A 12,878-nucleotide genomic window follows, 5' to 3' on the forward strand; every position below is an offset into this window, starting at 1 on the left:
TTTTAAAGAGAGAAATTAATTAACTAATAAAAAAGAGAATATTTTAAAATCAACTTCTTTTCATTCGCCATTTTCTTTAAATACATAAGCACCCGCCAGTTCCCTTTCTAAAAATACACACAACGATACCTAAATAATAATGTTTCAGTGAAAGAACTTTTGGTTAAAGAAAGCTGCACGTAGTTGGCAAAAAATATCTCTTGAGCACTATTCAAAATAGAAATATTCTTCTCACCTTCCTCTGCTGTGGTGATGTGCACTGCTTGGCTGGGTTCACTCCATCCAATACCATTCTCAGCCATTACCCTCACGTGGTAACTGGTAACAGGCCTTAAACCTCTCAAAATGGCGGAAGTTTCCCGGCCAGAAATGGTGGATGTCCTATCATTGTCTCCCCAAGTCTCTGCAGTAAATGGTACACGTGATGTTGAATGTTAATGGGAAGATCGTGCATGCGGAATAAAACTTTCAGTATCGAAAGGAAAGTTACTTGAATATTTACCAGAGGAGAGCTTGTGCTGCACTTTGTAGGACACTATAGGGCTGTTACCAGAGTATGGAGCTGCCCATCGAATCGTGATTGTACGGCTCCCGATTTCCGTAGCCAGGATGTTTCCTGGACTGTCTGGAGCTTCTGTAAATAAAGTTAGTTATGTGTGGTATAGTTTTTCGAGTTTATTAAGTTTGAATAGAGCGAGTGATGGTTAGTTTCTGCTTATGGTTTATTTTATCTATAATTTATGCAAGAAAGTGGTCTGTCTTCTACACTGCTGAAAAAATCAAATCACGGTAAAATAACTCCTTATTAAATTATGGTAAAAAGAATCATTACTCAGGATGCTGGTACTTTTAATTGTAAAATCCATTTCTCCCGGGACATTTTACGGAGCAAGGAATTTCAAATACCATAATTTTTACAATAATAACTACCGTAAAATCACTCGAATTAGATAAATATTACTGTGAAAATTACGGTACAATATTTTGTGGTAAAAATGGATTTTGCGAATGCTGCACCCGATGGGTTGGTACTTCATACCGCACTTTAATCTGGATTTTTTACAGTATATGCAAATTATATCATAATGTAGTAATAACATGGAAAAAAATTTGTGGTAAAGTTACCGCGTTGTGTGGCATTTTCATTTCAAGTAAAAACAAACCATAATTAGTAAAACTGAAAATATACTTTATTTAAGCCATTCATTTGTTAATTTTTCTATCGTATATTCGGGTATTCAAAACTTTATGTCTTATAAACACATATTTAGTAAAAAATACAAAACTGAAAAATAAATTTAACTGAATAAAGATTTTTATGTTATCCGCGAATACAGGTTTTTATGCATGGCATTATAACAAAATTACTACATTTTAGTACGTTTACCAAATTTCATTATATATTATTAAACCATATTTTATTGTTAATTTTATCGAAATCATAACCAAAGTGCTTCGGTAAAAATTACCGAGTTTTTTGTGTTCTCATAGAGCCAAAACATGCTAAATATCACCCTATTCTGGTAATTTTAAACACATTTTTTTTCTCGGTGAAAGTTGAGGCAACGCGGAAACGATCGACGATTAGTTTGCGGAAGCTGAAATTTAGGATTGCATTATTAGATGCATTATTAATTTTGGAAATTGTGTACTGTAACTCGAAACTTTTAGCATGTCTTATTTCAATTATTTAAAGCGCATTGGCTCAATTTATGCTGTTTACGACTCTTTAATATAAATTTAAAAAATCTTTTATCAGTTACCGAAAAGTTATTGTAAAATAGAATTTTTTTTTCCGTTTTCCAAAAAAAAGAAAAAAAAAAAGAATAATTTAAAGAAAAATTTAAACTTTAGTAATTGAAAAATAAAAATTAGAATACATCATACATCAGTAATACATCAATAATATTAAATTTTATACTTATTGTGCAAAAGGTAGTGGAATCATAAATATTCAAAAGTTTTTGTTAATAAAAATAAGAACAGGTATACGTTATAAACAGTAATTTAGACCTAAGATGGGCTGTTGTGTTCCTTTATTTTAATAATAATTAAATTATTTTAATAAATAGTTAAGTAATTCTCAGTGCTTTATCATTCACTAGTTGAGAGTTATTTTGATCTTAATACTTTCAGTGTTATTAGTAAAATCTTAGCTCTTATTCGTTCATGATTTGCCATTTTGCATTTAAATATCAAAATTAATTATCTAAGTAAAATTCTGAATTCGAGCTAAATAAACTTTAATATATTTCTTAAAAAATGTTCTATTTAAACATTTGCACACGTTTTGATACTCTTTTGAAGATTACCATCCAGGAACTACTGTGTGATGTCGTTCATCACACATTCTCTCCCTTTGCCTCTTTTATTTTACCAATTACTCAATTAAGCACATTTACTTTGGTAACTTTTGTTACTTGTTAACATTTTTATCAGTTAAGTTTATCTCTCTAAGTAAGCTATAAGCTAGTTCTCTCATCTTGATATCTTCCTCTTTTATGCTTTGAATGCTTCTAGAATGTTTCAGAACAGTTACCTTCTGATGAAATTTTAATGGATATATCAGTATAATGTTATTTGGTAATCTTGTTCTAAAAGATTGTTTCCGGGATTTTAAAAGGTTGCGACTCTCAGCCAATATGATTTTTATGTTCGTCTGATAAATAAAATGAGGATATTTCCGTATCGTGATCTATCTCGCCAACTACACTCAACAAGGTGCCAAATAGGTTTTAAACTTGCAAATTTGTTTTAAAAAAAACATGTAGATGATTGCCCGGTGGTGGCTACGAGTTATACCTTTCAAGTTGGTCCCTTTTTGTGATGTTTTTTTTTTAGTTTCTCGCTGGCCACTGCCGGAAGTTTCCAAGACTTGGCGATTATTCTGCCACAGATCACGATATGGAAATCTCCCCAATAAAATAAAGAAAGAAGATTGAAATGAAAAGAATCAAAGTCATTTTGTGGTTTATTTCTGCATATTTCCACATTCTGTGATTCAGGTAATTCTTCATACTGATTTAGACGAAAAGAAGGGCAATTTTAATGTCATTTTTAATGTTTCCAAATCACTACACTATACACTAGTGACATTTTTAGTTGGTGCGATAGAATTCTGGTTGTTTGACCGTATGAGGTGAAAGCACTTAATAAACCGTTTTTCTCGCAGTTAACATTTTATAATATAACAATTAAGTAAGTAAAGTAAGTAAGTAAGTAAAATAACAATTAAGTAAGATGTTATTTACTCAGTTTTTCCGAGAAATTTCAAACAGTGCTCAGTTTGGGAAGCTTTCGCAAATTACCATCAGAAAGTACTTTTTTATAAGAAAGCAATAGCTTATTAAAAAGGCTATTTTTATGTCATTTTTGCCACTTTAATGGTTTTCAGTCCCAACACACTAGTGGCATTTAATGAAGACTGTGCGTTGATCTTACTTGCGGGGTGAGCATTCATTAAAATTTTAGAATCATATTCCGTCATATTTAGCATTCTATGAAAATTTCACATGGTGGTGAATTTTTTTATTGTATTAAAAATAAGCAACGATAAGAATGTTAGCGAAAACAATAACTTCTGTAGTTATTGATAGCAAATGTACGTCACAAAACAAAACATATGAAATAAAGAAGATCTAAGGCTATAAGTAACTAAATATTTAATGTCAACAATAATTTAAATAATATTATTTTAAAAATATTGTCAATAAAGTTAACGATTATTATTTAGAATTTAGTAATATTTAGAAATTCATAGAATGTTAGAGAAATTACTTTAATGTAGCACAAATAGTAATAGCAACATAAATTTTTTAAAAATAAAATGCTTTATTTTCAAACACATTGCTATTAGATATAAATGAACGAGAACTTTCAAACAAGACTTTAAAAGTTTCGGATTTAATCATTTGGGAAATGTTTCAAAGATGAATTCGGTGCCTTTCTATGAATAATTTTAGATTATAATTTTCCTTTCTTGATACATTGTGAGTTATGGGCTCAGCTTAGAAATATTTCAATAATTTTGAACTCCTAAGGGGATATGACTTGGGAATTAATGGGAAAGCTTATTCTTGAAAAATCTACATTTTATTTAGCTGATATTAAGGGCGATTTAAAAATATCATTTGAAATATAATTTATATCATTTATTTACTTTTATTTTTTTATTTTGTTTAGAATAGATGACGCACTTATATTTGAAACAGCAATTAAAATTTTACTGAAGGAAAAATAAATCATTATTTAGTTAATCACTATTTAATTACGTTTAAATGAAATATTTCAGTCTAACTATAACTTTGTTATGGGAAACAACCAATTTATAAGTCTTAAAACTTTATCGTTTTTATTTTATGCTGCAGAAAGAAACAAGAAATCGTGTATGCAAATAACTATTTTTATTTTGCATTCGTACTTTATTAAACATTCAAACAAACATAATTAAAACGAGATTTTAAACCGTATCTTTAGTTTAATTACATAGTTATTAGTATTTATTTACACTGAGAAAAAAATTTGGTCAAAACTGCCAGAAAATTTACTGCGTTTCTGACTCTATGGAAACACCAAAAAGATCGTTAATTTTTATCGAAGTGTTTCGATAGTTATTTTGGTAAAATTAACAATAAAATATAGTCTTATAGTTTGTGATAAATTTTGATAAATATAGTAAAAGTTGGTAATTTTATCATGATGCCTTAGAGCATAGCATTAAACCCAATTATTCGGTTAAATTTACTTTTCAGTTTTATATTTTTTACTAAATGTGTGGTAATACGTACAGTAAGTTTGAAATTCCGGTAAACTGCGCACTTCCGTTTCACCGCGTACCATGCAAAGGGAAGAATTACCAAATAAATGGTTTAAATAAATGGCTTTACCGCTTAAACCATTTCAATTTTACCAGATTTTAAAAACAATATTTTTAGAAACTTGACAATTTTCTGAACAAAATAATTTGCTGAAACAATTCTTTCATTTTGCAGGAGAAAATTGGTATAACTGTAAACATATTCCAGAATTTAATAATCAAGAATATAACTGTCTCTTAGTGTAGGAGGCAATTGTCTACTCTTTTGCTAGATCTAGAGACATTTAAATCTACCAAAAGTCGCTTATACAAATCTTGCAAATTGTACCCGACTTAGGATACATCATTTAATGACAAAAAAATCTTTTATTTATTTAGAAACATTTTTAAAAGCATTATTAAAAAGTATTTTTAAAACGAATACAGCAATATACTTTGCACTTGAAAGTCACCCCTAACATTTAGAAAGGAAGAGAAAACTCCCATACCTTGGACAATAAGTTGTAAATTGGTATCATCTTGTCCATACGCATTTGTCGCTACGCATGTAAAAAGTGCCGAATCTCTTCTATCTACAGAATGAATGGATATTTTTGATATTAGGCAATCTTTTCTACTCTCAGTTGTCATCTCATATCTATAAAAATTAAAATAAAACAAATCATAAGTATATTTTGTTGCTAAGTGTGTTGATAATTTTCGAAAATGTCTGTTTTTCATTTTCAGAAATACAAAAAATACTTATTAGATTTTATATATTTTTTCGATTATTTAAAACATACTAATACAACACAGCAACGACATAAGTCACACATTAATGGAGTCATACATTCTAGTATAACAAATAAAATAAACCACTTTATAAATTTCTGCAATTACTGAATTTAAATTTTAAAAAAAAATGTACAAAGAAGAAAATATAAAATAGTAAGCGAGAGCAATACACAACTAAACAAGTATTAAATTAGTACTTGGATACCTGCAAGTGACATCATTGTAGGTAAATCATGGTATTTATCGATTCAGAAGCCAATCATGTTTGACACACACACATGTTCCTTTGTCCTTAGGTATCCAATAAAATCTGATTTAAATCACATGGTAAGGCATAATTACTTCACTTCTTCTTGAATTGCAAGTACTCAATTAGGAGATATGCAAATTTTGAAATTTTGTTTCTTAAGTTCTGCAAAATATCTGTGCATTCGTGCAAAAATAAGTGTGCAAATTTAAAGTTTCCAGGAATATTTACCAATTACATACATTTTGATTTTATAAAGAAGTAGCTGAAAATATTTAGTTTAATAAGAAGACAAACTAGTTTAGTAAAATAGCTTTGAAAAATAGTAATCAAGTTTGTGCTTAGAGTATTTTGGTTTTGCTTTTCTTGTTTTAATCGTTTGGGTTTTGAGGGTTTGCATACTTGTAAGTGATTCACGAATTGATGAAATATTTAACGGTTTTTTCTGACATGTGATTGCTGGAATAAGAAATTATCAGGAATTTTTGTAGAAATTTTATGTTTAGATCGCTTTATTTTCAAATGAAACAATTTTTTCGCAATTGGGTAGTTTTTTTCAATCTTATTTAATTATTTTTGTACATATTTATAACTGCCCAGAAAACAATCCCAGTAACTGCCCAGAAAACAATCTAACTTCCGCAAATTCAGCGCATCATAAAATGATTACTATGATGCGCGATTCGTATTTCGCGTGTCGTAATAATATCGGGGTTTTAAAAATCATGAGAAAATCAATTTCAATTACTGTGAAAAAGAAGATCAGAGCATGGCATAGATTTACAATGCGTTGTAACAAGTACATTGAAACGTGATTACTCAAATGCGGAATCCGAAATTTCCGAAAAAAATATAAATAATGTTTCAAAATTATGCACGAGTGCTGTTACTAGTGATGATCAATTAATATCTTTCCTTAATTTAAGGAATAAATGAAATGCATTATAATAAATAATTAAACTAATTTTACTATTGATTCAACTTGTATTTGTTCTCAAACGTTTTTAAATTTAGTTTAAAAAAAAAAAACATTAATCCTTACGAGTCGGTAATTCTAAAAATATAATAAAAAACAAAGATTGATACGTTTTCTCTTCAAACGAAAGGAAATTCTTAACAATATTAAATTGAACGTAATCTATCTTTAATGTAAGGAATAAATAAAATGCATTATAATCAAAAATAGAACGCGCTTTACCATAAAATATTCAACTTGTAATTTTTTTTGCAAACGTTTTAAAATTTAGTTAAAAAAAACATTTATCCCTATGAATTGGTAATTCTACAAAAACGAAATATTATAAAAAATAAGTATTGATAAATTTTTTCTTCAAACAAAAGGAAATTTTTAGCAATATTAAATTGTACGTAATCTATCTTTAATTTAAGGAATAAATAAAAGGAATAGTAATAAGAAATTGAACGAGTTTTATTATAAAATATTCAACTAGCATTTTTTTAAAAACGTTTTCAAGTTTAGTTTAGAAAAAAAACGCATAATCCCTATGAATTGGTAATTCTGAAAAAATTAAATATAAAAAATAAGTATTCATAAATTTTTTCTTCAAACAAAATGAAATTTTTAGCACTATTAAATTGTACGTAATCTATCTTTAATTTAAAGAATAAATAAAACGAATAGTAATGAAAAATTGAACGAGTTTTACTATAAAATATTCAACTAGCATGTTTTTACAAACGTTTTCAAATTTAGTTCAGAAAAAAAGCACAAAATCCCTATAAATTGGTAATTCTGAAAAAACGAAATATAATAAAAAATAAGTATTCATAATTTTTTTCTTCAAACGAAAGGAAATTTTTAGCAATATTAAATTGAACGTGATCCTTTTATATAAAGTAAATTTTTTTTATCACTTTATAATTGGAAAAAAAGAAGTTTTAATTTAAAAGAGAAATAGAGATGTTCTTTTTGATGAAATCTTTTATAATGCTGCTTTAAAATGAAAATAAAGAAGTAAAAGCTGGCTATTGTTCTCACCTGGGATCTGAGGCAGGATCAAAAGGTTGTCTGTCCTTACTCCAAAGTATTGTGATAGGGCTTTCGCCAAAGGCTTCACAAAATAGAACACTGCTTTCACCTTTTTTCAAAGTTTGAGCAACAAACTTTCCTTTGAAATAGGCAGCAACTGAAAGATAAAGCATGAAGAAAAATTTTGAAAAGATATCTATAGACAATCGTCAATCACAAAAAACCAAAGAAATAAAGGAAAAAAAAACTTTTTTATATAAAAAATGATATCTTGATTTGAGTTAAAAGAAATTGAGAAACTTTTTATTGGAAATTTTTTATATTAAAACTCCCGAAAAGAAAATCAATTTAGTTTGATTTCGTCTTGATAACTTATTATTCTTTGTAATAATTTCAATATATATTTTGAAACAATTTTAAATTATTCTTTTATTATCAATTCACAGTAAAGAATGAGTTTTAATGCAATATAACGTGGTTAATTTACGATACACATTTAAATGGTTAATATAAAAGTTATTAAACGAACAGAAATCATTCCTAAAACAGCAAAATGATAACCATCTAAACGTGCTATGAACTATATATATATATATATATATATATATATATATATATATATATATATATATATATATATATATATATATATATATATATATATATATATATATATATATATATATATATATATATATATATATATATATATATATATATATATATATATATATATATATATATATATATATATATATATATATATATATATGCATTTTCTTATTTTATGTTCTTCACCACAATCACTATTGGTTCACATCTTTCGGCAATAACGTCATCTTTGTTTAATTACATAATTCATCAATTAATTCTGTGTTAATGCCCACAAATGTTATATAAACATTGAAATTAAACTCATTAAAAGAAAGTTAACGAATAAACAAGCAAAAATATTTATAAATTATGATGCAGTTAAATTCATGAATAAACAACAACCTGATGAAGAAGACGTCCTTTCCAACATGGGAACTTATATTCTATATACTGTGTTTTAAATGTTAAGTCTTTATACTTTTATAGTTGTTTCCATTTCAGGAAAAAACGGTTTCTTAAAAATATTTACTTAAAAACATTGTTTTTTTTAAAAAAAAATTCTTTATAAAGCCTTTTTATTTGCATATTTCTTATACAAACCCGTTTTTAATTTTTCAACTGCTTTTTTTTAAATTCATCAAACAATCGACACAAAAAATTACCATGTTAAATTATTGTTTTTTATGTGTTTCATAGTTATGATTTATATTTACACTGTGAAACCTCAAAAAAACTGAGAACTCATAAAGAGGAAAAAAAAATTGGAATAGCAATGAAAAAATCCGTAATGACAAAACTGAAGATTTTCTATGAAGTAGTTCATTAGGAATCAGAAATGTTTACGTGTTTATGACCTGTGGAGAGAAAAAAAAACTGCCCCAGAATATTTAATTTAATTTATAAAAGAAGTTGAAAAAAGAAAACCCTTTAATATGGAAAAAAACTACAAATTAAATCTCGTATAACTTCGGACCAAAAAAGAGGCAATAAGAGAAAACAAAAAATCCCAGTCGAGTCTCAGACGAAAGATGAGCCATTGAACCTAAACACTAGTTTGTAATAATATATTGATCTTTTATATATATTCCGATTCTTATTATTTGCTACTAAGGCCTTACTAATGTTTTTAAGATAATTTCTTTTTCAGTTATTATATTACCATTAAGAGCATGAAAATATTACTAAGTATGTTTATACAGCTATGTACCCGTAAATAAAGATAAAACAACTATTTATACTTGAATTAAGTATAAGTTTACCGTGAACAGTAAGCTCAATAACTTTACTAAGTCCAGATCCAATGCCATTGGTTGCTTGGCAGAGATAGTAGCCAGCATCATTTTGTTCCGATTCTCGAATCATTAAAGATCCATTTTCTAATGCATGAATGTGGGAATTACTAATGATTGTCTTGTAATCTCTAGAACCAGTGACTGAAAGCAGATAAAGTTAGGAAATAAACAGTTATCAACAAAGTTGAAGACTATGATTTGAAATTAATTTAAACAAAATATCTTTATTTTAAATAATTTTTTATTACAGAAATATGAGAACAGATTAATAAAGGAAATAATACACAAAAAGAAAAACAAATAATATATATTGATGCACCGTAAAAAAATATCTGGTCCTAACAATACTATTACCTTTCTATTCTCATCTGACAAACCGATAACACGTCATGTTTCAAAATAAAAGTAAAAGAATATCTAGATATGTAAGATATCATTAGATATGATTAGAAGAAATTTTTAAGAGTTGACACTATGTTCAAAATAATTAAAAGCTTACTTAAAATTTAAAGTGGCTTATGTATTTGCTTGGAAATTATTATTTTTTAAATTTGTCCTTTAATCTATACTATAAATTTTTATGTTAGTGTTTAAAGTACTAAATTGTAAATATTTTTGATTACCTAGCTGTATTTTAGTTTCTAGTTAAATACCAACTTGGAACAAGTATTTTTAGTGGTAGATTAAATTAATATTTTGTATGGAAAATGTGAAATTTTGAAGTGAACTCTTAATCTGAAGTTTTGGAATTGTTTTCAAAGAATGAAAAATTGTTATTTTGCGTTTTAGTAGTCACAAATATTTATGGTATGATATGTTATAATACATAAGAACAAAAACTTTGATATATTTCAAACTTATACATTTCAAACTTTGGTTAATCTCTAGTAAACACGGTTTCTAATAAACATTAATTCCAGGTCTATTAGTCAAATAAACTGAGGCTTGACGATTTTATTCCTTCCTTAGCTTTTTCAGTCAGTGTGAGTGATGTAAATTTTTAGCGCAAGATTCATCATTTAGCTATACCTTGCCTACAACTCGGTCAAAAAATTATATAACTTAGTTAAAATTTAATCACTTTGTTGGTTAAAATTTATAAAACTTTGTAAAATTCCTAACATAAGGTTGAGTTTGAAGAAACTTGGTTAAAATCAAAACCAAATTAAAACTAAAGTAATGTGGCTGAAATCAATATAACTAGGCAAAAACTGATTAATTTATTAAAATTTGAATTAAATCGAATTATAAAATCCGATGTCTTTGAGATAAATCGTTAAGTTAGGATGTGGTGTGTCTCCAAGGAAAATTGCTAAAGTTCGGAAGTCACAGTTAAAGGACTGTTGTCTTTTAAATTTAAATTTCATATACTGAGTCAGGAAAATATTTTATTGTAAGTGACTCTCTGAAAAAATGGCATCGTGGAGGTGCTTCATTTAAAATTAAATATTTGTGCGTCAAGCGGATGCGCCCAATGATTAGTTTGTTGATAAGTACCTGGGTTTTTCTATTGTAGTTAGTGAATGGTGTAAATGGTTTAATATCTGGTTTGATCTCATGCAATTTGTTGTTTATTTCAGTATTCCAGTTGATCTGTTTGAGATGGGTATGAGAGTCTGCCAATAAATTTCGAATGCCAGGTAAACAGTGTGGTTTATTTGTAAGATTGTGTGCCGTTTCAGCTTTTGAGTCTCTTGTTTCGTTACTCTTAATGCCCATATGTCTAGGAATCCAACCAAATAATTTCGTAGATATTGTTAGTGAATTCAATGTATAACTTTAAAATATGTGGGATAATGGAGTGAGGTTTACAATTAGAATAGCTTTTTCAACCTCATTAATGATTAAATAGAATTTTGGCAGTATTTTTTTTTCAATTACATAAAAATTGTATAGGATTCGAATTAATTTTTCTTAATATTAGACGGATCATATTAATGTGACTTGTAATAAATAAAATCATGTCATCATTTTATAGCATAATTTACTTATCTTATGCTAATCTCATATAGATGTTCGAAATATTATTTTTGTGTGTCTTGAGTTTAGAGTATGCTATGATAATATTATCTTAGCACTTGCAAGTGAAAGAGGAAAATATTAATAGTTTTATAACATTAAAACAGACAAGGAAAGAATATTTGAGATTAAATTTTGATATTACTTAAATTACTTTTATGAAAAAATTACATGGAAATTAATTTTTTTTTTATCTAAGATGAACACTAGTCAAAATAAGAATTCTTCCAAACTGTTTAAATAACTTTTCTGTCCATTCTAAATCTTATTTTCTCAAATTTATTAAAATGCTGTTAAATATGCTTAAATATGCTGTCAAGATCTTTAATATTTTCGTTGGAAATTATTGTTGCTATTTGTTTGTTTTACTGTTAAAAATTTTCTGAAATGGTTAGGCTAACAATTTATTTGCTAATTTACTATATTTAACCAAAATAATAAAAGAAAATTCAAACAGTTAACAGTAAGGGAAAACGCTATTACGTAATATTGTTAAACAATCAGAATTTTATCTGCGCTAACTAGGCCATTTTTATAAAGTCACTTAGTTATTTTTAGCTGGGAACATACCAAAGACGAGAATGTCAATCTGTGAATGCCATAATTGGCTGAAGAGGGGGTTGAATCAACGCCTCCTATAACTGAAAGCCTCCACACGGTTTTTTGTAGGTAGTCCGATCAGACCACTATGAAGTAGTAAAAAAATCACCAAGTAGTGAAAAAATCATTTAATATGATATCTATTAAAAATTAGAAAGTGGTAGCAAATATATGTATAAAAATTTGGTTAATTTATGAATATAATTGGTTTGTCCTATTTACCTGTCAACCACTACAGATTCAATTCTCAAATATATATGATAAATTTCTCTCAAGTACTTTTAAAATAGAATTTGGGTTCATGCACACAAGTGGTTCACCTTTTAAATGATCTGAGCCATCACCTCCTACATTAAGAAGCCTCCACACGGTCTTCTATAAGTAGTCCGCGCAGACTGTTTAAGAAATGAACCAGTTGTGCGCATGAACCCAAAACCTTTTATAAAAGTAATTGAGAGAAATGTATCTTATATATTTGGGAATTGAATCTGTAGTGGTTGACAAGTGAATAAGGCAAACCAATAATATTCATAAATAAAATTAATT

At 27.3% G+C, this 12,878-nt stretch overlaps 1 protein-coding gene across 3 annotated transcripts in view; it reads right to left on the reverse strand.

The window, feature by feature from the left end:
• The window catches only part of LOC122269136 (cell adhesion molecule Dscam1), a 398,009-nt gene that overhangs the window by 60,709 nt on the left and 324,422 nt on the right, over window positions 1–12,878 (reverse strand). For all 3 annotated transcript variants that reach the window (XM_071184626.2, XM_071184624.2, XM_087154005.1), the window contains exons 11-15: window positions 9,681–9,854; window positions 7,837–7,984; window positions 5,305–5,453; window positions 503–634; window positions 236–403 (exon numbers count right to left, since the gene is read on the reverse strand). In XM_071184626.2, the coding sequence (XP_071040727.2) occupies window positions 236–403; window positions 503–634; window positions 5,305–5,453; window positions 7,837–7,984; window positions 9,681–9,854 (771 nt within the window). The remainder of the gene's footprint in view (window positions 1–235; window positions 404–502; window positions 635–5,304; window positions 5,454–7,836; window positions 7,985–9,680; window positions 9,855–12,878) is intronic.

This window comes from Parasteatoda tepidariorum, chromosome 10 (genome assembly GCF_982258835.1).
Source record: "Parasteatoda tepidariorum strain Cologne lab strain chromosome 10, Ptep-v5.0, whole genome shotgun sequence".
In the NCBI taxonomy this organism is placed as follows: Eukaryota; Metazoa; Arthropoda; class Arachnida; order Araneae; family Theridiidae; genus Parasteatoda; species Parasteatoda tepidariorum.